The sequence below is a fragment of the Rattus rattus genome, chromosome 3, assembly GCF_011064425.1.
Source record: "Rattus rattus isolate New Zealand chromosome 3, Rrattus_CSIRO_v1, whole genome shotgun sequence".
In the NCBI taxonomy this organism is placed as follows: Eukaryota; Metazoa; Chordata; class Mammalia; order Rodentia; family Muridae; genus Rattus; species Rattus rattus.
Window position 1 is genome coordinate 60,479,756 of NC_046156.1, and position 25,905 is coordinate 60,505,660.

Consider the following 25,905-nt stretch of genomic DNA (forward strand, 5'->3'; position numbering starts at 1 on the left):
TACCGTTTCCTGCCACTTCCTCCGACTCCGGCTGATTGACAGAGTGGTGTCGGCTGAGACAGATGCACGTGCTGAGACGAGGCACGTGGAGGACACGTGATGTTTGGAGGGCGTATAAAAAGGACTCGACGGCTAGTGACGGAGGCTGAGCTTACTTACAGAGCGAGCTGTATGCTTGCTGGTCTCGAGTCCTCACTGATCTTCACTTCGCTGAGAGGCACGGCAGAGAACTGGCATTCCTGTTGGCCCTGGTTCCCTCCTGCTGACTCGTGCCAAGGCTGAGGCCTAGGTGTGTCTACTGGGGAGTGACACCACTGCTGAATCGTTTGCTATCCTGACTCTACCGAGCTGGACTGTTGATATAGCCATGAAGTGTTTGCGAGTGGATCGAGCTGCCGCTGCTGACTCCTATGAACTGAAATGCCAATAAGTTTAAAAAATGAAAATTATACTCTTGCTTGAATAGTAACTTCCTTTCACACTGGAAATGCCCTAGAGAGCAAAATTATAAATCCTGAATTCAGGCATTCTGCATCAAGAAGGTTTGTGAGAAGGTGGGGGATAGGTAGACCCAAGGACAGAGTTTGGAAGAAGCCTGAGGGGTCACAGGGCAGGCTAGAGGAGGCTCCTGAGGCAACAAGCAGCCTGGGCCGATGATCTTACCTGCTCTTCCCCTGATATAAGGAAACAGTGTAGCGCTGCACTGGAGAACCTATCCTCCTTCCAAAACCTGCCTTTGTAACAGTGAGGGCTGCAGAGTCCACTGGTTGGGCAGAGCTTTGGATGGGGTCATTTGTGCAGGCTGAATGGAGAAACTCAGGTGACCTTGACTGAGTGAAGCTCAGGGTGACTGAGCTGCTGAGCCAGCAGTCGTGCCTGCTCTCTCTTCAGAGGGAGGCCTACTGGGCCAGGATCCGATGGCCCAGGAGGAAAGCACAGACTATTCAGGTCACCACAGAACTGGCCTTCTAGCTTAAAAGGACAGAAGTAGAAGTCAAAATTCTTAGTGAACTACTTAGTACAGAGTGGACATCAGAACTGAAGCTGAGACGTTCTTCTCAAGACCTGCTCTGTCACCTGCTACCCACACCCCCGAGGGTGCCATCCTCCACAATTAACATGATCCTGGCTCCCTCCTTGGCTTATAGGACCAAGAATTCTGGGTTGAAGGTCAACAGAGACAGGGTGTTGGGAGAGGATGAAACACCCACACTGCCTTGATGCAAGTGCCCTCTGGCCCCAGGACTAGGTTCCTTCCAGAAAGCTGTTGGCTGTGCCTGGATGGCAGGTCACCCTTCTCTGGGGAAAAAGTCAGTCTCCTAACAGTCCCCTGGAGCCAGGAAGTGAAACTTCTACCCATCTGTCCTGTCTGACCCACATGCTTTGTCATTTACCAGGACTGCTCAGCACAAATCAGTGGGATCTCAGATCAGGCTAAGTCCTCACAAACAGGCCGAGCTCTCACGGAGTCAGGCAAGGCAGCTGCAAGGGCAAGCAAGGCCCAACAGAAACACTAACTCTGCACACGCAGGCTGCACAGGTCCTAGCGCTTTCACTGTCTGCAGGTCGGCTGTGGCCCAGGGAAGTGCAGAGATCAACTCTGGGATCCCTGGGAGCAGTGACCAAAGAACACAGGAGGCAGACTGAGCTCCTGCAATTAATAAGGGAGCATGGTAGGCTGGACTCTGTCCACAGGGGAAAGGAGACATTGAGATCACACACTGGGTGTGCATGCAGCTCCATGGTAACTTCCCTAGCATGCATGAAGCCAAAGGTTCAGTCCTAGCACTGAAAAAGAGGGAAGGAAGGAAGGAAGGAAGGAAGGAAGGAAGGAAGGAAGGAAGGAAGGAAGAATCTAAAGAACTAGAGATATTTAACCTCCAAAGGAAAAACATTAGGGAGAGTACATAAGTTCTTGTTTTGTTTGTTCTGATTTTGTTTCACTTTAGAGCCCAGGCTGGCCTCCAGCTCAAGAGCCTCCTGACTCCCCCGAGTGCCCTGGTGCTAGGATGACTTGTCGCATGTGCTACAATGTCTAGGCTGAGGTGAATTAACTTTCTTCAGGGATTTGAAAGATTCCAAAATAAACAAAGAAATGAACTAATCACGATAGCCAGTGTCCACTGAGGATTTACTCTGTGGAGGCCCAGGCTCACTTTTCCACACACTTTGTCTCAATTACTTAAATATCAATGACTATCCCCATTTTAAAGGTAAGAAAAAGTCAGAAAACCTGGATGGCCTGCCCCAAATCATATGGTAGTATGGTAGAGGCAGAACATTAACCCAGTCAGTATGACCCATGACCCATGACCCATGACCCATGACCCATGACCCATGACCCATGACCCATGACCCATGACCCATGACCCATGACCCATGACCCGTGACCCATGACCCATGACCCATTACCTATGACCCATGACCCATGACCCATGACCCATGACCCATGACCCATGACCCATGACCCATGACCCATGACCCATGACCCATGCGCTGAATTTGGACCCATGTTCAGAAATCCAAGGGAGATCTGAAGGCATCTTGAAGAAGGGTTTTTCAGTAATGATGTCAGGTGAATACAGACACACCTGACCATCCCAGTTACTGCTTCTCTACTCAGAGTTCCCAGAAATGGCAAACATAAGCTGATGAACGCACGCTGGAAATGTAGTACATTTACACCATGGAATGTTATTCAGCTGCTAGAAAAAATGAAATCTGAAGATAAGTGGAGCTGGGAACTGATCCTGACTGAGGTAACCCAGGCCCAAAAGAACAAATGTTGGAAGTTTTCTCTACGTGTAGTTGTTAGCTTGTAAGTCTTCAGTACGTGCTCCAGTCTGAATAAGCAGATGTTAGTAAGGAGCCAGAGAGGAGAGACTCTTTCCAGGAAGAGGAGATAGAGTAAAGCTTATGGAGAGGCAGGGGAAACTAGAACAGGAATTAAATAGGGAGAAAGATGGACGGGAACTAAGGGTGGGACACGGGGAAGGACAACTAACAGCCAAGGCCATTTGAAAAGCCATGTGTCCTAAAAGATAAACATATGTGAGAAGACCCTTACCAGAGTCACCAATAAATAGAGGGAAGAATGCCCTAACCGGATACCTTATGCCACCGAGGGAAACCTCCAACAGTAGGAATAGGTCACATGTTGAGTTGTTGGCCGAAGCTCCCCATGGAAACCCCAAACACCCCAGGCTATTGCCAAGACTTGTTCTCCACAGTCTGAAGCGGAGAAGTCAAGCTGCAGCCCAGGTAGAAGCTTCACCCCTGCTGACCAGCATCCATGGTACTGGAAAGGGCCATGCACATTACTGGAGGGAAAAGGTAATTAGCACCACCATCCAGCTATGAACCTTCCACAGTGACCTGCCGGCAGGGTGTGCCGGTGCAATAGCGGCACGAATGCCACGGGAGTAACCAACCCCTTCTTAAAAGTTGGCCTTAGGAACCGTGCCACGAGGGGGACTCATAACCCACACTGCTACAGTGGCCTGTATCCTGATACTAGACAGGTCACAGGCCTCAGAGAGAACCTATCCCTACTCCCACTCTGTTAAGGGAACTTAGCAATACAATCACTCCTACGGGCATACTGCTGGTCCCACAGGTCCGTGCCTCATATCAGAGAAGCTGCTTTCTGCTATAGATGGGCCTTAAGACAGAGACCCACAGCTGGACAATGTGCAGAGAGTGACAGACTTTGCAGCATTCAGTTCTAAAAGGGATGCCCTCATCACACCCCTCCCCTCAGGACTCGGGGATCTATGGGGAAGAGGAGGCAGGAAGGTTGTAAGAGGCAGAGCTGACACCAAGGAAACAGTGTATTCCAGACACAGTAAGACGATGGCAGCACACACAAGACCTACATAGATTCAAGCAAGAGAAGGTCCCAGCACTGGAAGGGAAGTGGACACAGGTCCCACCCTTAACAAGAGCTATCTGCAATTGATACCCACCAGCAAAGGGAAAATCAGCTTTCTCTAATGGAGTCTCACTGGGTACATCAACCATCTTCAGGGCTGGCCTCATGCCCAGGAGAAGTTGGCCAACACAAATCAAAGTCAGTGGTGTCTTGGTTGACTTCTTTTCTGTTTTTAAAAATGTCCTATTGGACTTTTGCTTGTTTAATTTTCATTTTGTGGGGGGTTTTGTTTCCCATTCACTTTGTTTTCTCATTCTTGTTTTGATTGTTTTTCTGAGAGAGAACAAAAAAACTATCAGATCTCGAGGTGGGGAGAATCTGAGAGTGACAGGAAAAAAATGTGATCAAAAAAGATTGAATGAGCAGGGTTGGGGATTTAGCTCAGTGGTAGAGCGCTTGCCTAGCAAGCGCAAGGCCCTGGGTTCGGTCCCCCGTTCCGAAAAAAAGAAAAAAAAGATTGAATGAAGAAAAGTTTTAATTTAAAAAACATCAGATGAGTAGTTTTTGGGGTAGTGAGTCTGCACTGCTAGAGGGACTGGGTACAAGATAAGGAGCCATAGTGGTGGTACACACCTTCAATCCCAGAGGGTGAGGCAGGCAGATCTCTGTGAGTTCAAGGCCAGCCAAGGCTACACAGTGAGATCCTGTCTTTAAAAAGTGGAGGGGGGCATTGAGGAGGAGGAAGAAGAGGAGGAAGAAGAGGAGGAGAGGAAGAAGAGGGAGAGGAGGGGAGGAAGAGGAGGAGGAAGAAGAGGAGAGGAAGAAGAGGGAGAAGAGGAGGGTAGGTAGAGGAGGAGGGAGAGGAAGAGGAGGAGGAGGAAGAGGAGGAGGAAACTGTTTGCAAGTATCCTAAGAATAGTGTTACCAAACTTAGGGTCACAGCTGCATCCTCAAGGAGCCAGTTAAAACAGCCAAATCTGGGGCTGGAGAGATGGCTCAGTGGTTAAGAACACTGACTGCTCTTCCAGAGGATCTGAGTTCAATTCCCAGCAACCACATGGTGGCTCACAACCATCTGTAATGGGATCCAATGCCCTCTTCTGGTGTGTCTAAAGGCAGGGACAGTGTACGTGAAAGAAATAAATAAATCCTTAAAAGCAAAAAAACTTAAAAAACAGCCAAATTAGTAGTAAAACTCAGAAAATAAAGTTTTATTCAATGTGGCCACATTGGGAAGAGGGACAAAGAGATCCAGTAACCCCTTCAAGTCCACCTTTGGGGGCCTGAAGTGAGAGTTAAGTTTAAATCAAGGGCTCGGAGGCTGGAGATTCATGGTTAAAAAGCATTCGCCTTCTTATAGAATATGCAGGTTTGGTTTCCAGTACGCCCGACACCTTACACCCGACGACAGCTGCAGCTCGAGGGAATTCCATGCTTTCTTCTGGACTGCAGTGGGCCCCAGACAAGCACCACCACCACCACCATCACAACAACAACAACAACAACAACAACAACAAATATATATATGTATATATATATATATATATACACACACAAATATAAAAATATAAATATATATACAGCCACCAAACTAGATAAGATGGATGAAGCAAAGAAATGCAGGCCGACAGGAACCGGATGTAGATCTCTCCTGAGAAACACAGCCAGAATATGGCAAATACATTGGCAAATGCCAGCAGCAAACCACTGAACTGAGAACGGGACCCCCGTTGCAGGAATCAGAGAAAGGACTGAAAGAGCTTGAAGGGGCTTGAGACCCCATGTGAACAACAATGCCAACCAACCAGAGCTTCCAGGGACTAAGCCACTACCCATGGACTGACCATGGGCTCCAACCTCATAGGTCGCAATGAATAGCCTAGTAAGAGCACCAGTGGAAGGGGAAGTCCTTGGTCCTGCTAAGACTGAACCCCCAGTGAACGTGATTGTTGGGGGGAGGGCGGTAATGGGGGAAGAATGGGGAGGGGAACACCCATTTAGAAGGGGAGGGGGAGGGACTAGGGGGATGTTGGCCTGGAAACCAGGAAAGGGAATAACACTCGAAATGTAAATAAGAAATACTCAAGTTAATAAAGACGGAGAAAAAAATATAAATAGAACCAAAGCTGAGCAGAGCTGAGCCTTCCCCATCAGGGGGTGGTTCTGTCCGCTGACACATCTTTCTGGGCTTTGGTGTCACCACATCAAAGTGGTCTCACAGGGTTTTAGAGAATCTTTCTGGGGGACAAATTCCCACTTCAGGCTGGGGCCTTTTCCTTCTCCCAGCATTAAGATTCTTGGGGAAACCTCTACTTCTTTTGTCTCCATTCTTCCAATAGTCTAATAATCAACCAAAGAGACAGTTTCTCATTTCTGCAAGCCAATTATAGTAGCAGCTGCTGGAAACGTAGAAGAGAAACAACCGATTTGCCCATCCAAAGGTTTGAGGCTGCACTGGCTATATAAAAGGCCTCACGTGTGTTTCAAGGGGAACAATGAGGCAGACTGTCCTTTTGGCTAAGAAGTTTATTAGATGAGTTTTTAATGAATGCCTTAGACATACAAACAGGCCAGTGGAGACCAGCATAGCCTGGGTTGTGAGCAGAGTCAAGTCCTTAGCATCACTGACAGACAGACAGCATGGCCGGTCTCTAATGGAAGCTCAGGCCTGAGAGACCGTGTATCTTTCTCTCTGGGCCTCACAGCAGTAAGATTCCATAGCATGAGCCTGTGGTCAGGCTACAGGAGAAGGAAATTCCAGAGAAGTAATGTGTAACTCCCAGGAAGTGTGGGGGAAGGTTACTGTAGCTGAAGTGTACCCATTATACAGGTGGGTAGGTGTGTCAGCATGATGTCAGGGAGTGTTTACTGACTCACAGACAAGGTCTTCTGTAGGGTGGCTGTCTCTCTCTGTAGCAACAGGGAGCCCAGAATCCACAAAAGAACAAAAGGCTGCAGATGGGCCGGAATCGGAGCACCACATCCTCTGGGTAAAGAGCACACCCAGCTCTCAGAGACAAGCTCCGTGGTGGCTGCGAGACTTCAGGTGAGCGAGGACATCAGGCCTACCATGATGTCTTGTTGTTGTCATTATTGTTGTTTTGAGGCAGGGTCTCTGGCCTAGACTGGCCTTGAATCTTCCTCCAATCCTAGGGCCGCGGGTATGGTCTATCTTTAGCGTCCCCAAATAGCCATTCCTTGCCCATCCAAGTGTCAGACTGGCATCTTGAAAATAAAAAATAAAAACCTTTGGGATGAATTAACAGAACCCTACTCAAAATCAAAAGGTATTCACAGGAAAAGATACAGCATCTTCAACCCCGAGAGCGAGTCTTCCGGTCATTCGTTCTATACCAACATCCTCCTCCTGGTGCCTTCATTTCCAAAGGTAAAGAAATCTATTTTAAGGTGTCGATTTTCTCAGCCTTCTCTGAACCTTAGTGCATTTCAAAAGTGAGAGAGAGAGGTCAGGGGGTGTGATGGAGTGACCAGACAGAGTAAAAACTACAGTGGTGTGGGGAAGAAAGACAGGAAGACCCCCGGCTGCTAAAAACCCATTCTGTGGTTTTTCAAAGATCAACTGTGAAAGGCTGAGCTGTGACGGAAGTGGGGAGATAGGTTTTTAACAAGAGCAAAAGACTCATTTTGGGAACCAAGAACATAATCAGTGTGAGCCCCCAGCTTGAGAGCAAGGAAGAACTTCTGTCCTGAGGTAAAGAGGCCTGCTGGGGACCTGGGCTCTGGGAGGAGAGATGGGATGCTTGGCAGAACTGCTCACACAAAGGCAAGCTTTCAGTTAGGTCAGTGAGAAACTGGCTCCTCAAAGGGAAAAATAAGTGTTCTCTGTCCCCCACCCCCACACCCCAGAAGCTGGTGGCACCTGCCTTTAATCCCAGCACTCAGGAGACGGAGGCAGGTGGATCTCTGAGTTGGAGGCCAGGCTGGTCTATATGTGTGTTCCAGGACAGCCAGGGCTACACAGAGAAACCCTGTCTCAACAAACACACACACACACACACACACACACACACAGAGAGAGAGAGAGAGAGACAGACAGACAGACAGACAGACACAGAGAGACAGAGAAACAGAGACACACAGAGAGACAGAGAAACAGAGACAGAGAGAAACAGAGAGACAAAGACAGACAGACAGACAGAGACAAAGACAGACAGACAGAGACAGAGAGACGGGGAGAGACTACTTATGCCAGATGGTTGTATGCTCACCCTTCTCATGGGCTCCAAGTCCTTGGCTGGTTCACACACGCCTTAAATGGGAGAGCCACACCACATTCATAAGAGGGAAGTCTCGAAGTCTCGGTGAGCACTTTAGAGTTTTGCCTGGCCAGCTTAGCTAATGCTGTGCTGAATCCCAAGGCTGCTCTCTGGTTCTGTGTTCATGAGGAGACAGTGGATGAAAGACACACCTTTCTATAAACATAAAGGAGATACAGAGTCACTGCAAAAGCTACCAAAGGTTGCCAAGCCCGTGCCTAAGCCCTGGGGCCTGGCCTGGGTCTCGAGCCGCCTCTGGGAGGCTTCTCTGAGGGACGTTCATGTCCCAGGTGTCGTGCACTGGAGATGACAAGCAGGGCAGCCTCTAGCCACGGCATGATTTGGGCAGAGAAAACCTGTTAATTCCTGGGTTTGTAAAAACGGACAGTTTTCCCTAAGTTCAGTTCCAGCTACTTCCTTCAGCGGGAAGACCCTTCTGCCTGTGAGTCAGAGGTCCTTGTTAACCAAGAGGGTGTGACCCTCTGCAAGGTCAGATCACAAATGGGATTTGTGAATCTGGGGATAAAGGGCACCTTTGCCTTCGTCAGTCTCTACTAGGGAGTTACCATTTGCGTCCACGGTAGAATGTGCAAGTGGTGAAAGCCTGGGTATCTTCAAATCTGCTGGCAGCTGTTACAGCATCTCCACCTCATTAAACTAAACAAGGGCTGGAGTGACCGCTCGGGGGCTGTTCTTGCATAGGGCCTGGTTCCCCTATGTGGAGACTCAAAGCCTCTGTAACTCGGGTTCCAAGAGATCCGCTGCCCTCTTCTGGCCTCCACAGGCACCAGGCACACAAGTGATCACAGACGTGCAGGCAGGCAAAACCAACATTACAATAGTTATCAGACGGACACTAGATCTGAAGGAGGACACATGCTCTTCTGTAATACATTCTATAATGCTATCTAACAACTGTCTTTATACAATTTCTTTGTTTATCCTAGACATTTTGTTCTAGTAATTTTAGGCTCCTTTTTTATTTTATATGTTATGAATGTTTTGCCTACACACACACACACACACACACACACACGCACACACACACACACGCACGCACCACATGTGAGCCCGGTGCTCACACTGCCCATAGGACAGTGGTGGGGGCCCTCAAACTGGAGTCACAGATCCTGAAGACTCCGTGGGTGCTGACACTCAACCCTAGCTTCTGAAGACACAGCGCCCTCTAGCGGATAGAACTCCGGACAGCTGGGCCCGCCTGCTACACACCAGGACCTCCTGACATCAAGGTCATTTCTGCCAAGAGACTCCTGACCCCAGTAGTCCCCACCTTCCCCCAGCCCAGCTGAGGATCCCAAACAGACTTATATATTCTAAGCTATATATTCCAGCTAGTCCTTGTCACCGCAAAGCCACTCACGTGGAGTGACTGACCACCCCCACCCCGCAGCAGGCCAGCCTGCCTGCTCCATTCTGGGGTTGGAAGTGACCCCTACTCCCCTCCTCCCATCCCCCTGCACCAGTCCCTGAGGACACAGTCCTGTAAAGACAGAAAGAACCTTCTAACAGCTCACAGACAGTGATGCCCAGTAGGGTTAGAAGCCAAATCCCCACCTTCTCTGCCTTTCTTTTCCCACCACATCCTTCGGGTACCAGTACTTAAAGTCAGCAAAACGGCCAAGGCCTCCCTCCACTGCCATCTTGCAACCTTCCAGAGCCCCGGGCCCGAATTTCTCCCTTTCTAACCCCTGTAAACTGCGTCTTCAATTCTGTTCCTGTCAAAGTCCTTCATGCTTCACTGTTTGAGAGTAAAGAGGTGGCTATAAGAGGAGGAACCAAAGGGTTCGCCAAAGGGTAAGGATCCCAGCTTCCCCACCCAGTCTCTGTAACCTTAAGCGAGTCACGCGGCTTCTCCGAGATGTCTGCACAGAACACGTGATTAATGTTGCTCAGGGTTTTACAAGAACCACATACAACCGTGGGTGCGGATGTGGACTGCAGCCAGTTGTAATAATAATGACTAGCATTTATTGAGCAGTTGTGCTACGCCAAGCGCCATGCTATCTAAGCGGCCATATTGACCCCCTTGGGAAGGTAACACTATTACCATCATTTATCTATCAACAAACTTGCTTTCAGAGAGATTAAGAAACTTTTCCAACATTGGACAACTTGCATTGTCAAGGCAGGTTTCAAATCTAACCTGACTTTAGAGCAGCGGTTTTCAACTTTCCTAATGCTGCAACCCTTTAATGAAGTTCCCCATGCTGTGACCCCCTCCTCCCCAACCATAAAAGTATTTCATTGCTACAGTCATTTCATAACTGTAATTTAGCTACGGTTATGAATCATAATGTGATATGCAGGATATCTGATAGGAGACACCTGTGGGTCTTGGCCCACGTGTTGAGAACTGCTGCTCTAAGAGGAAGCATTCAGCCACACAGACTCCTGTTTTAATGACCTGCCTGTCCCGGCATGTGCTAGACCCTAAGTGCTAGTCAGCTGTTTTCACTTTTCCAGGGCTTAACCTAGGATCTGCCACAGAAGCCTAAGAAGCTAGTGTTTAAGATGTCCCTTGATTGTTTTTGACAGCTAATGGCGCTGAAACAGAATTTGGTACCAAGTGTCTGATGTTTGCCCTGTTGGCTAACACACTATCCACTTGTACATTTTCTGTGTTTACTTAGAAGAATATGATTTGACAGAAAGACTTCTATATGCCATCAGTTGGCCACGCTTCAAATCTTCTACACCCTTTTATCCCTTAACAGTTGAGACAGCCGTGCTGAAATATGGGTATCACTGTGGTCCCCGTTTCCCATTTCTTCAAGCAGTTTTACTGCTTGAATTTTACTTTGTATAGCTAGAGGTTACTACATAGTTTCAGATGGTCTTTTTTAATTAATTTGTTTTTAGGTATTCAGGTATTTTCACCACACATGTGTGTCTGTGTGCCCCATGTTTGCAATGCCTGTGAGGCCAGCAAAACTATACCTTTTGGGGCTGGAGAGATGGCTCAGAGGTTAAGAACACTGGCTGCTCAATTCCTAGCGCCCACATGGTGGCCCACAACCATCTATAACTGTAATACTATGAGATCTAATGCTCTCTTGGGTGTGCATACTTACACACAAACAAACATCTATATATATACATAATTAATTAATTTTAAAAACTATACCTTTTGCTTTATATTAATCTATGTCAACTTTACTATTTTTTATCCTTTTATATTTTGCATTTTAAAGTCATTACTCTTTTTTTAATGACATTTATTTTTATTTTAATGTGCAATTGAGGGAGGGCCACAGCCCTCTCCCCAGTGGAGGTCAGAGGACAGCTTCAGCTTTCAGGGGTCAGCTCTCTCTGTCTATCATGCAGTCCTAGCGATCAAAGTCAAGGCGTCAGAGTTGGTGGTGGACAACTTTACCCTCCGACCATCTTGCCAGCCCCAAGTATTCTTCTTTCATGTAGTACAGGGTAGGATTTTTTGGGGGGAGGGGCAGGGTCTCACTATGAAGCCTTGGCTATCCTGGAACTCACTCTGTAGACCAGGCTGGCCTCAGACTCAGAGGTCTGGCTGTCTCAGCCTCCCAAGTGTTGGGATTAAAGGTGTAAGCTAAGATGCCTTGGTGGAATCTTTTTTTTTTAATTAATTTATTTATTTCATGTATATGAGTACACTCTCACTATCTGCAGACACACCAGAAGAAGGCATCAGATCTCATTACAGATGGTTGTGAGCCCCCATGTGGCTGCTGGGAATTGAACTCAGGACCTCTGGAAGAGCAGTCAGTGCTCTTAACCACTGAGCCATCTCTGCAGTCACATGACGGAATCGTATGCATCCCTCTGGATTGTAAACATAAACAAACTCTTCTGTGAGTTGATTTTGAGACTGATATTTTATCAGAGCAACAGGAAAGTAATTGATACACAGCATGGAAAAATACTCTTGGGTCCGAGGAGTCAACGCCACAGAATTTCAGTTTTCCCTAAGTTAGAATAGAAATCGAACATATCCTAATTTTAAATAGCATAGGGGGGTGTCCTCTTATAGCCTCTACGGGAACACATGCATAGACATGCAGGCAAAACACCCAGACTCATAAAATAAAAGCGAAATAAAAGTAATCTAACTTCCTTGGGTTGAAGAGGTGAATAAGAGAAGGAAATGACAGAGATTAATGTAATCACGGTGCTATATCTACATATGAAAATGCAGCGAGGTCCATTTTTTTTACACAACACATATGTGGCAAAAAATAAAGTATGTGTTAAGGGCCAGAGAGATGGTTCAGCGACTCAGAACACGGGCTGCTCTTCAAGAGGACCCACACGGCAGCTCACAACCGCCTGCCACTCAAGTCCCAGGGATCGGACACCCTCTTCTGGACTCCTTGGGCAACTGCACACAGAAAATGCCCAAAGACACACATGTACACATGGCTACACATAAAACTAGTAAAAAAATAAATATAATATATATTTAATTATAATTTAAATATATAATATATATTTGTAAATATATAATTTGTAATCATCAGGAACATGATTGTAAATATTTCTGTCTTCTTCCTTCAAATGTCGAAGCTTAGGTCTGTGCTGTACACCAACAGCGTCTATTAAATTCTTGTTCCCCGTGTCATGGTGCTACTGTAGGAGGTTTCAGAACCTCAAGATATAGAGACAGGGATTGCTAGAGGCTAGCCCACCAGCCTCTTCTGACCTAGTTCTCTGTGTCACACTTGCTGTCAAGTGAACAAGCCTGGGCCACAAGCTCCCTCTACCACAGAGCCACCCTCCCAAGCCTTTCCTGCTATAACAGGCTGATTCCCTCTGAAGCCATAATCAGAGAAGACCTTTCCTCCCTGAAGTGGCTCCAGTAAGCTACTGTGTCACACCAATGAAAAAGTGACCCCAAAGCTTGTGAGTATACTCAAGAAGTTACAGACTAGAAGTACTTAAATATACATTTGTAAATGTATACAATTTAAAAATATATAATTTACGTATTAACATACAGAAGGTTCTTAAAAGCATAGCGTGTGTGTGTGCAAACCAAGATGGCCTGGGCTCTGCGTACTTAGGCATATGGTTCCACCTTTGCTCTTAGGCTGCACAGCTGCACAACACGTTACTTTACTAAGTACCGTAGGCAACCGTAACACAACAGTGTTTACATATCTAGACAATGTACAGTAAAAAGGTGTTTGTGTGTTTAACCTACACTGTGCCCTTTTTGACATGCTAAGTTATGATAGACAGTGTAAGCCCTTATTTATAAGCTAACACAGCTCAGTTTTTAAATAAATAGAGGTTGATTCGGCTCATGATTTTTTTATAAATTATTATTAAATTATGATTTATTTATTATTATGTATGCCACTATCTCCAGGCATACCCGAAGAGGGAATTGGATCCCATTACAGATGGTTGTGAGCCACCATGTGGTTGCTGGGAATTGAACTCAGGACCTCTGGAAGAGCAGTCAGTGCTCTTAATAGCTGAGCCATCTCTCCAGCCCTTGGCTCATGATTCTTGATACAGAAAAGTCCAAGTGTGTGGCTCCAGCATTGGCTAAGGACCCTCTTGCTACATCATAGCACAGTGGAAAGTCTCTGTTTTCATAATAATTATACAATGCATCACTGATGATGATGGTACCTTGGGACATACATCACTAGATGATGTCACGGCTGCACAATCCGCAAAGAATCCAAGATGGCGTAGCCTGTGTCTACCCTGGCCATGTGGTACAACCTTTTGCTCTTAGGTACAGCATGTTACTATGCAGAATACTGTAGGCAAGGGTAACATAACAGTGAGCAGTTATGAACATAGACACTGACAGTGTACAGTAAAACTACAGTCCAACCGTTTGAGACGGAACATGTGGATAAAGCACTTCCTGTGTGGCTGGTGCCTGCAGGACTGGGAATCCGTTTAGATGACTGAGTGAATGGGGAACGGTGAGAGGCGGGGGACGGCTGAGCTCTGCTGAACCCTGCACATCAGCCACTCTACGTACGCTGTGCCTCAAAGCTTGACTGGATCCTCGGCACCTGGAAAAAACCTTACTTCATTCAGAAAGAAACCTTCACTAACATTTAAACTTTGCAGCCTTCTCAATTTTTAATAACCTAAAACATAAATATGCTAGTTTGGAGGATCCATGTTTGTGATCACAGCTGGGTAAGCTGAGGCAAAAGGCAGAAAGAGTTTTTCTTTAGCTCCGGGGGTGTCTCAGAACTCACTCTGTAGACCAGGCCGGCTTCTGCCTCCCGAGCGCCGGGATGAAGCGTGTGCTACCACTGACACCCCCGACTACCTATACATTCTTATTCTGTAAACCTGTCCTAATTAAAGCTTGCTAAGGTCTGCAAAGCCTTTGGACTGCTTCCCTGTAGGTTTTCTTGGAGTTCTGTTATTTTCTTTTCCTCTGCCCTATTTTCTCTTTCCTTTCTCCCTATTCTCCTTTCCTCTGTCCTTTTTCCTTTTGACCCTCCAGTCACCCATTTCTGTCCCCATTTCACTAAAATCTCTTGTGCCACTGATGTACAGGCCTGAAATGTTGGCAGAAGGCACAGGCCTGAGGAATATTCTCTTGAATGAACGAATCAAATTTATCAACTCAGTTTCCTGTGTTTGAGTGCTGTTTAAAATGTGGACATAATTTTGTTTAACTGAGATTAGAATATAAAAATATAAATAATAATAGTAATAAAAATATTAGGAGAAAACACTCTCAACCTCAGGGAAGCCTTATGGAAAGAATATTGGAAACCAAACAACTTTTTTTTTTAATGAAAACTTTATTGTAAAGAATTCGCAAATAAGAAAATGATCACGCATTAAAATTAGCCAAATCCAAAGTGTGTGCATCTGTAAACTTCCCTGCAGCCAGGCAGCCATTCTGAAGCCGTGCAGCTTCTTCTTGACGGATTTTACACTTTCACTATCCAATATGGTTTTTAGTTCTTACAAATCACCGAAATATTCATGATAGACTTGAAACTAGAACAAAATTAGCTTCATTCATGATACAAGTGCCCTTCACCTGAATTCAGTCCTTCCTCACCCCTATATTTACCCTTTCTTGTTCTCCTTTCTACATATTATACTTTACCACATGTACTTACATATATGTATTCAAGTGTACATATACATATACACATACACATATACACGCATATGTGTATAACGGGCTGTTTGCCAAAAGAGCCCAGGAAAAACAGGCAAAGTCTCTCAGCCCAGCTCCCCCCCCCATTCTTCTCTCCACTTCTGCTTCTTCTTGATCTTTCTCTATCAGTCCCAAACCAGCCGTACCCTGAAGTTCTCTTCACCTCCGCCACAGTCGGAGCAACCCCAGCAAGTACCCAAAACAGGGAGCTGGTCTTAGCGGCCTTAGCGTCTTCATCTAATGAGTCTCGTTCTGTGCTTTTCAGGGGTGTGCAGCCACAGACCGGCAAAGTCAACATCTACGTGAAATTCCTGCGGCTGACAACAACATGCAAATCCCGATGGCGCCTGGCCAAAGCTGCTGTGCCCTGGCTATCCTGCTGGCAATTGTGAACTTCCAACATGGTGGTGAGGATAGGTCCAGGGCAGACAGTCACTGGGAGAACTCTGGGCTTGGGGGAACGATTTTCTCCATGCGTGATTTCATTTATCAGTAAAGATGCCCTGATTTTTTTTGAGACATATGAAGGAACTCTTAAGCTCCCTAAATTATCGTGACTGCATAATTTCATAGTAATGGTTTGATTTTGTGGTTATAGATAGATAGACTTGCAAGTGTTACAGTTCTGAGGGGGAAGGTAACCTGGCAGTCAGGAGCCAAGGAATACCACAAAGTCACACCACACAACAAACCTCACACCAGAGATTGGGAGAGACAGAAGAAAGGCAGCCTCTGCTGGAGAGAGAAGCAGCAAAGAACTAAGCAGGAGGCAGGCTTTATGTTTCTTGGGGTGCCCTGGATTGCTGGGATTCTGTGGCCTGATCTTGACTTTTTTCATGTATGGTGGGGCCTGGCCATTCACCTTCCCTGAAGGGCTGGAAAGGCAATTGCAGCCATTAGAGAAGTCTGGGGGCGGGACCTAACGCTGGAGCTTTAGGGATTTACAGAAGTTCAGTGGTCAGGGAAGCCTGCCTGCCTTACCTTGATGCTCTACCGTGCAAGGGCAGCTGCAGCCTGTGAGAGAAGAGATTTATACCCACTTAACCTTCAGGTCACGGGGGCCTGTAAACTTAAAAAAAAAGGAAGGAAGGAAGGAAGGCCAGCTTCCTGAGAAACCTTTAGGACTATATAGTAATAAACTTTGATGTGCATCTGTCACAGTGTAAGGACAGAGCGTGAAGTCATCCCACTGCCTCATCCAGGCAGTACCCTTCACAACCAACCTGGTTTTGACCTTGGTATGGGAGGAGTTCAATCTTTCACAGGCAGAGACTGGGGCACCCCCATGTCTGCCTCCTTCCTCTACAGTCTGTGCCAACTCTGACCATGTGAATGGGAAATAAAAACATCTGACTCCTGGACAAAATAATTAGAATATAAAATTTCTGATAATATAAGAGCACCTTTTCAAATCTATCTTTGGAAACCTATCCAACACTTAATAATACCGGAGCACAAAGACATGCAGACGAGCTTTTGAAAGCAGCTGAGGGGCTGAAATCATGGCCCAGCAGCTGCGTGCTTGCTGCTTTCACAGAAGACCTGGTTCAATCCCAGCACCCACAACCATCCGTAACTCCAGTTCCAGGGGCTCCATTACCCTTTCTAACCTCCTCAGACACCAGGCATGCACATGGTACATATACAAACATGCAGGCAAAACACACATACACATATAATGAATAAATCTTTTAATTTTTTTAAAATGCATCTTAATTTGCTAAGATTGTGTTGAAACAAAATCAACAAAACTTGTGCTGGGGAGACAGCTCAGTTGGAAAAGTGCTTGCCAAACATACACAAAATGCCAGGGATGGTGGCAGGGGATGGGGGAACCAGGAGGATCCTTTGGGCTCCCTGACCAGCCAGTCTAACCAGAGAAGTAAAATGTTTCAAAGGAAGTAACATGTTCTTGAAGATGCCACCGAGGTTATCCTATGGTCTGCGCGTGCACACACACACACACACACACACACACACACACACACACACACACCATTTACACTCATGCATAAAAACAATCATTTCCCTTTGAGGCCTCTGCCCTTTGAAGAGGGGAGACAGCTGAAAGAACAAAGCAATAGTTCATGCTTCATCCATAGGTGGCTTCCATGACAGCCACCGTCACTGCACTGACAGGAGGCAGCAGGCACAGGGCACATCGCCTGCATTTGGTAGTTCCCATGCTGGTCAGGAGTAATGAGTCTGCCCGGGTGATCTGCCCCTGCAGCATCCGTGCAGTAGTCTTTGCTCGGATGCTGAAAATAGTGCAGTAGCATGTACGGCCCGTGGAGGGATCTTCTGCCCACACCGCCCCTGCACTCATGGTGTCAGCGAAGCAGGTGAGGCCCTCGGCGTTCCACCACCTCGAAGGTGCTCTTCCAGAATGCTTGGTGGCCACCATGCGCCTGTCTTCCTTTGCTACTCTGGAGCAGTTCACCCAACCCATATTTTTATGAACCTGTTTACCTTTGAGGAATTTCTTCAGGGATTGTCTGGCCACAGCTACCTTGTGGAATCATACCACGAGGCCTGGGAGCCTCTCCTGTCATCTCTGACCCCCTGTTCCACCTTCCTGGAGCTCCATTTCGTGCGCACGCCATTTCTTTGTTCTCCTTACTTCTTGTAGATTCCATGTAAGGCCTTCCTGTAGTGAGAATTTTGGTTTCTTTGAAAAACACAGAAATATTACGAGAAAACGTTTTCATTTTAATCCCAGGTGTGGGATGCTGGGCTACTTCAGCTTGTCCGCAACAGCTATGACTTTGCCTCGTGCTACAGCACGGGTATGATTTTTCCAGCTGCAGATCGTTTCTGTGATTGTGTGACGTTTGGAATTCTGGGACTTTACAGAGGATACATAAGTGCTAGGGCCCTGAGAGATGGAGTGGGTTGATGATTGGTTACTGCTGGCTGCAGTTTGTTAAGTAGAATTCGTGCACACAAAGCAAACAAGAAGAAATTAGATATCCCGCCCAGGTAAATCAAACTTACCCCGAGGCTCTCAACATCCCTAATCAACAGGACGTAGACTAATAATGTCGCCCCTTTCCCTTCTATCCTTCTTCTCTCCTATCTAGTGTTGGGGGCTTAAAAGGGTAGAAGAAAAGGGGCGGAAGAAGGAAGAGCCCACAAAGTAGCCAAAGACAGGCTACACTTTCCCAGAAATTAGACTCTATCTCCCTGAAATAGGAAGGCATTTCAGAGCAATTGTTTGCATCCATTCACACAGGGACAAACCTTTGTTGGCAAACACACCTTCCCCACTGGGGTAGGGCTTCCTCCCATCCATCCGCCCTACCACCTCTCGGCCCAGGAACATCACTGCTACGGCCTCCACCTCTATCAAGGGACCATGGCCTGAAATCTCAGTGTTCGCCATAAACCAAAGTGCAGTATTTTGGCCAACTATACTTTGGGCTTTGAGAGCAGAGCTGTGATGGTTTGAATGAAGTGTCCTAGTAAGTCTTGGGCATTTGAATACTTGCTCCCCAATAGTGGCTGCTTAGGAAGGATTAAGCCATATGACTCTGTTGGAGATGTGTCACTGGGGGCAGGTTTGAGGTATCAAAATCTTCTCTCCATTCTCACTGTGTGTCTGCCTCTTGCTTACAGTGTGACATATGAGTTCTCAACTCTTCCTGCCACCATGCTTCTGCTTTTCACATTCCCAGGAAAATTAAACACTTTCTTTTCTAGGTTGTCTCAATCATGGTGTTTTGCCACAGCCGTTGAAAAGTAACTAAGATCCGGCTCCTGTTTTATTTGCCATGGCCCCCATGCATGGTGTAGAAGTTTTACCTGTATACATCTGGTCCCTAAAGAATCAGAAGAGGCAGGCTGTGTGCTTACCGTCACAGAAGCAATTAGAAGTTGTGTTTCCCATCTGCCAGTGTCAGACTGTGTTCTAGTGACAAGGACCAGCGAGGTGGGACTTGAGGAACCCTGGCTTCCCACAGGTAACTTCTGCATTCCATTCCAGGATGTATTCACATCAGCAGCTCAGCATCCCAGGAAGGAGGGCGACTGGACTTCACCTGTACTTTGCAGTACAAGAAAGATGAAGCTGAGGGGCTAATTCTCTTCTGGTGCAAAGACAGATCTTGGAACTGTTCCCCTGAGACCAGCTTGGAACAGCTAAAGGTTAAAAGGGATCCTGGGACAGACGGTGTCATTGAAAAGTCATCTCAGTTGGTGTTTACGATAGAACAAGCCACACCATCAGACAGTGGGACCTACCAGTGCTGTGCCAGAAGCCAGAAGTCAGAAATCTACATTCATGACCATTTTCTCTCTGTTCTTGTCACAGGTGAGTCCCTAAGATCCCTAATGCCATCAGAGAAGCAGTGAGCAGGGCAGACAGTGGGAATTTCAAGTAGCAGTTTGAGGTCTAGATAGCAGTCCCCTTAAGAATCCTTCCTACTACCCAGTCCTCTGCTGACACCCCAATTGGCAGATACTCCTTGTCTTACACCTTTCTTCAAAGTACGTATACAAAGGTAATTGCATCTTTACTACTCCAAATCTTTCTAGAATGCCTTTCATTCTCATTGGAAGACTGAGTCATTAGGAGGTAGAGAAATTTATTTAATGATACTCATTGACTAGGCTAGTAAAAATACAGGTCTACAACCTAGATCTTTTGATGCCTACTTTGGAGTTCTCCTAGAGATGAAGCTGTATTTCCTCAAATAGACAGAGATTGGTTTGAAATTGCCCTAAGAAGCATTCAGCTCTAAGAAACAGGAACCCACTCAAACTATTGGATTAAAAAAACAAAAATAAAGCAAAAATGTGGTCCCCATGAGTTCAGTTTTCTAGAATCAGAAGTCAGAAAGTTGACAGACCCCTGAACTGTTATTCTGGGTCTTAAGCTCACCGAGATAGCAAGGCTTCCTCTTCTGACTGTGTCCTTCATAGTAGGCATGCCTCCCTTCTCCATTACCACCTCAATAGAACAGTATCATGCACTTCATTACCACAACAATACAATAAATGTGACAAACCTAGACAAGCTTTATAAAGGGCCCATCTGAGAGCAAACCTTCAAAAATTCTGTGGGGAAAAGAAAAAAGTATCTTCTACCTAGAATTCTATTCCCAGCCAAACTACCAATATGTGAGAAGGGAGACACTGTCAGATATACAACAATTTTAGAAGAACTTGCTGTCTGTATGAACTTTTCTCTGTGTTGCATATTGAACCCAGGACCTAGAGCATGCTAAGCTAATACTTTACCATTAAACCATATGCCAGCCTCATATGAAATTTTTTAAAAAGCCATCAACCTAGCATGGTGGCACATATCTAGGATCTCAACATTCAGGAAACCAAGACCGATCATAAGTTTTGGGCCTGGGCTACATAGCTACATCAAACCAGTAAACAAATAAATATTATTTCTGCATTTTACCTGCAGTAAATTAAAATCTGAGAGAGAGAAAGGGCCTTTTTGTAAACATTCCCATTCTCTTCTATGGTTACTAGTTTGACCTATATTTTCTTGCTTGCTTGCTTGCTTGCTTGTTTGTTGCTACATACCTATGTGACCTGTTACTCAGCAGTTTAACTATTCTTTCTTCCACTGAAGTCTTCTCTCTTGGGTTCTGTGAGTGTTCTCTGACTTGTTTAATTGCTCTCCTGTTTTGCCTTTATTTCCTCTTCCCATCTATCAAACCCGCCCTCATCATTCTGCCTTTCTACCCTCTCTCAAGCTTGCACCGACCCTGGTTTAAACCTGCATTTTGCAAGTGACTCACAAATCACCCTTTCTAGCTCTACTTCAAGCACCCCACTGATGCTGAACTGATTCTGGGCAGCTCCATCTCCTCAAACTTGTCTTCCCAAGACTGCATCTGTCCATGACTCTCTGTCAAAGCCCTGGGTCCTCGTTTTCTTTATTTACTACAAGTTTTTCCTACATTTATCCTTTTCTTTCTAAATACGCTCTCCAAGTCTTTTTAAATCACAATTGAAATATTTCTCTAGACTTTAACAAGTGAGATCCTTGAGATTACCAATCATTTCTCTTTCAACTTTCTACAGGACTTATTGTTCAATAAATGGGCCACCAACTCTAAGCACTGTCCCAATCCAGTCTAGGTTGCCAGCAGACATATCTAGAAGGTCAGCTGTGCAGGCACTCAAAGAATCAATGACTTCTCAGTGTCTACAATGCCTAATCATTCTAGCCTAGTATGAGACTCTAGGCCAGTGGTTCTCAATCTGTGAACTGCATATCAGATATGTACATTATGATTCATAACAGTAACAAAATTAGTTATAAGTGGCAGCAAAATAATTGTATGGCTGGAGGTCACCAAAGCATGAGGGACTGTATTAAAGGGTCATGGCATCAGGGAGGTTGAGAGTCACTGCTCTAGGCAATTTCGTTGTATTTATGTGGCTACTCTGCTCTAGTTAAACTGCAAGAGTAGCCGTCCTGAGCACAGTGCCAAGTGCTGCGTGCCAGGAGTCCTTGCTCCTTAAACCTGGTGTTCACAGGCTCCTACTGCACCCCGAGTGTTCCTACTGGAGCTGACTTTTCCTTAACCAGGACTGTCTATATCCTCTCAGGCTACTTAAACATTCATCATGAATGACCATCAACAGCGGCAATAAGGTGCCCTCTGGAAAGTAGGAGCAGATGGGCAATGGGTGACATTAAAAACAATGCCTACCATGTACTGGGCGCTCAGCATGTGCCAGGGATTGTGCTCGTGTTAATCCATACAGACTTTCAGGAGGCACTATCGTTGTCCTTTGACAACTCATACTCAATGCTCACACAGAGAGACAAGGACCAAAGCCCCAGCTCTATTCTAGCACCTGAGATTTTAACTTATGCTAAATGACTTGATCCATTCCAGAAGACTATTTATAATGAATGAAATCTAGCAGAAACCCAAAGTCCCCAAAGTTCAGGATAATCTGTTTTACCTTCTGTCAAAACTCTAGAGCTCCTGGAGGCCTACATGTATCTCTGTCTCTGGTGAATGCTAGATTCTGTGTTGATTTCTACGTTTAACTATAAATAGCATAGCTCACAGGTATCAAAAATATTTATTCAGGAAGTGAATTGGACTACTAGGCTTTCTTGGAGACTACATAGGAAATGCTACAAAAGGGAGATCGGACTTCCGGAACCCTCTTTTGATCCACAATTCTCTTTTTAACCTGGAACAGAGAACCACACGGAAATAAGACAGAGGAAAAGGTCACACCCTGACTTCAGCCATATGAATGGCACTCTCAGTTCAGGCTTCCTGCAAGTAAAGGCTTGGGGGATGCTGGTCTCCAGCCTGGTGGCCCTTCAAGGTATGTCTGGAAGAGATCTCAGCTCTCCCAGCTCAGTCTGTCTTTGCTTAATTATTTCCTAGGAGGGAAAGTACAGAAAGGAAGACCTTAGGGAGGGAAAAATGTTCTCCAAGCATGCAAACCAGTATGTGGGTGACACTGGTTCTAATGTGTTAAGTCCTCACAAATCTGTATCTACATGGAGACAGCCAGATCAGACTTTCCACCAGGGAAGAGGTCGGACCCTCTAGGAGAGGCTGTGGGAGACAGTAAACACAGCTACCTCCACTCACTGAACAGTGCTGCAAGTGGAGGCAATGTACATCTAGATATTATAGAAAGACAGACAAAGCAGGAGATGGGGCTAAGATGGGCTCGAACACAGCTCCTCCCCAAAGCTGATGACCTTATTGAGTATTAAAAGTTTGGGGGCAGTCCTATAGCCTCTCATGGCGGCGGTAGGGACTTGGGCGCGGCGCCGCGGTGATTGAGCTGCGAGCCTGGCGGGCGTGCGCCTTGCCACGTGCCCCCCCCCCACCCCCGGGCTCCTCACCCTGATGCTGCACGGGTGCTGAGCCCGCCCGGGTCGGGACGATGGTGAAGTATTTCCTGGGCCAGAGCGTGCTCCGAAGTTCCTGGGACCAAGTGTTCGCTGCCTTCTGGCAACGGTACCCGAATCCCTATAGCAAACATGTCTTAACCGAAGACATAGTGCACCGGGAGGTGACCCCTGACCAGAAGCTTCTGTCCCGGAGACTCCTGACCAAGACCAACAGGATGCCACGTTGGGCAGAGCGACTGTTTCCCGCCAACGTTGCTCACTCGGTGTACATCCTGGAGGACTCGATTGTGGACCCACAGAATCAGACCATGACCACCTTCACTTGGAACATCAACCACGCCCGGCTGATGGTGGTGGAGGAAAGATGTGTTTACTGTGTGAACTCTGACAATAGCGGCTGGACCGAAATCCGTCGGGAGGCCTGGGTCTCCTCTAGCTTATTTGGTGTCTCCAGAGCTGTCCAGGAATTTGGTCTTGCCCGGTTCAAAAGCAATGTGACCAAGACAATGAAAGGCTTTGAATACATCCTGGCCAAGCTACAAGGTGAGGCCCCTTCAAAAACACTTGTTGAGACAGCTAAGGAGGCCAAAGAGAAAGCAAAGGAGACCGCACTGGCAGCTACAGAGAAGGCCAAGGACCTGGCCAACAAGGCCGCCACCAAGCAGCAGCAGCAGCAGCTCGTATAGCCCTCTTCCTCTCCCTCCTCCCCGTGTACTTGATTATTAAAGATGAACCTGCAGCCCTCTCTGCTGTCTGGGGTGGTGGGTCAGGCGCTGTCCTGGTCAGTATCTGCACCACGCCCAGCTCTGTCTGCTGGGCCGATCGAGGGGTGCAGTGCCTTGCCCAAGGTCACAGCAGTGCAATAGCCTGTACGCTCCACGAGGGCAGGACTCCCCTTGTCCTCTGCTGGGTCCCACGTCCCCTGAACAATATTTAGCACATAACAGGCACTCAATAAACACATGATTTGACTGCCCCAAAAAAAAAAAAAAAAAGTTTGGGGCATTTAATAATTTGTCACTAGGCAACTAGTTGCTTGTTGAACAAGCAACTAATGCAAGTTTTGCCTGTCCTTGGAATTAATTCATTTAAGCTTTTCTCAAATTAATAACTACTAGTTTGAATGATACCGTAATGTAAGCTCTATAAATGCAGAGATCTTTCCTGTAAACTGTATGATGGATTGGTGACTCTAACCTCAACAACACCTCCAAGCAAATATCCCTATTATTTAATGGAGAACTAAGTGTGCCCCTCACAGGACCTAGTACAGATCCTTCTAACTCCGCATAACGCAAAACTCCTCTAACATGTAAAGCACTTCTATCCCCATTACAACCCTCTGCATTTTCACACTGCCTCCTCATATACCCAGAAACAGAGACAACTTCGTAAGCGAAGTACATCTCCCTTGCCTGTACCTACACCCAGGCAAGGACGTGCTAAAACTGGGCCAGGTTTCACACAGGGGCTCTGGGAATCAAGTGGTTTGACCCCTTTATTCACAGTTCACTGAATACAAGTCTCCCTAGCAGGTTAAGCTAAATTATTGTTAATGGTATTTCCTTAGGCACAGTACAAACTCAATGGGGAAACTGAGTCCAACCTTGCCCTATCACCACTACTTTTGACTCCAAAGCTATCCTAGAACAACAAAGCTTTAAACGTCCAAAACCAAAAACAAACAAACAAAAACCCAAAGCTGAACCCCACTACTTACGTGATGAAGCTGTGAGAGAAACTGAGACAAGGTATTGGGATTGCAGACATCAACAACCATGCCTAGTTGTCCCTTTTCTTCATCTCTCTGAAACTCAGGCTTAGTAGAATTATGGAAGAGGCAGTGTTCCGCACAAAAAGACACATTTTCTTGGACCTTAGCAATATCATGGAGACCAAGTTATATAATGCTTCCTTTTGTGTGAGGAAAAAGATGGAGTTTCCTGGATCCCTGCTTCCCTCTACGCCTCCCACACAACACATACATTATGTCCATATATTTTCCCCATTCCCTTTCCAGGCATGAAATCCTACCAAACACACATCTCAGGACAGGTGAGCCTTCTCACATCAAGTGTTCTATTTCACAGCTAGTCTAAGTTGTGAGGTAATAATGCAAACTTTTATTTTCCTTCTACAGCTCTATGAACCTTGTGACAAAGAGAAAAAATAAACTTCAGAGGAAGCTACAGCAAGGGAAACCTGACGATGAACACAGAGAAAACTGGTCCATAGGACGGATGCCAAGTACTCCAGCACCAGCAGGGCGAGCGAGATGGTCAAGCAAGTAAAGGCGCTTGCCTGCCACACTTCAGGTCAAACCCGTGCACCCACATGGTGGAGGGACAGAACTGACTCCTACAAGCTGTCCTCTGATCTCCACTGGAGTGCCATGCGTCCATCCCAGTCAACGAAAACATCCCAAGAATCTGGAAGAACAGTTGGTATCCGTCTGGATTCCTCCCACACTGTCGGAGCAAGGGTGGTTTCTCTCACCTCAGTGCCACTAAAGAAAACATTTTGCAAATGTCAATGATGTATAGTCCTTAAATACCAGGTATGTTTTACACCACAGAACAATGTTTTATCTCCACACAATAAAATAAGCAAGTTTTAATTTTATGTGTGTGAGGCATTTGTGAGGGCACTGCACACGTGGAGGTCAGAGGGCAACTCTTGGGAGTCAGTTCTCTCCTTCTACCGTGGGGTCTGGAGATCAAACGTAGGTGGCTAGGCTTGTGCACATCTTGCC

General features: G+C 46.4%; 2 protein-coding genes and 1 long non-coding RNA gene across 4 annotated transcripts; 2 read left to right on the top strand and 1 right to left on the bottom strand.

Moving 5' to 3' along the window:
- Positions 1-6,382: 6,382 nt before the first annotated feature.
- On the bottom strand, positions 6,383-9,938 carry LOC116896497. The gene is made up of 3 exons (XR_004387341.1): positions 9,724-9,938; positions 8,101-8,264; positions 6,383-7,096 (listed from the first exon to the last, which is right to left on the bottom strand). It is a non-coding gene; the product is annotated as an uncharacterized LOC116896497 (long non-coding RNA).
- On the top strand, positions 7,485-25,775 carry Cd160 (CD160 molecule). Its single transcript, XM_032897672.1, has 5 exons — positions 7,485-7,583; positions 15,561-15,702; positions 19,278-19,604; positions 22,481-22,612; positions 25,294-25,775. Exons 2-5 carry the CDS (start codon positions 15,624-15,626, stop codon positions 25,299-25,301), a joined length of 546 nt encoding a protein of 181 aa, XP_032753563.1. The 5' UTR covers positions 7,485-7,583; positions 15,561-15,623; the 3' UTR covers positions 25,302-25,775.
- Positions 23,026-23,884, top strand: LOC116896495 (PRELI domain-containing protein 1, mitochondrial). 2 transcript variants are annotated; one of them, XM_032897671.1, is made up of 2 exons: positions 23,101-23,503; positions 23,618-23,857. In XM_032897671.1, exons 1-2 carry the CDS (start codon positions 23,186-23,188, stop codon positions 23,837-23,839), a joined length of 540 nt encoding a protein of 179 aa, XP_032753562.1. In that variant the 5' UTR covers positions 23,101-23,185; the 3' UTR covers positions 23,840-23,857. The 2 variants fall into 2 exon arrangements, with proteins under 2 accessions (XP_032753561.1, XP_032753562.1); XM_032897670.1 differs by having other exon boundaries at positions 23,026-23,884.
- Positions 25,776-25,905: the final 130 nt, after the last annotated feature.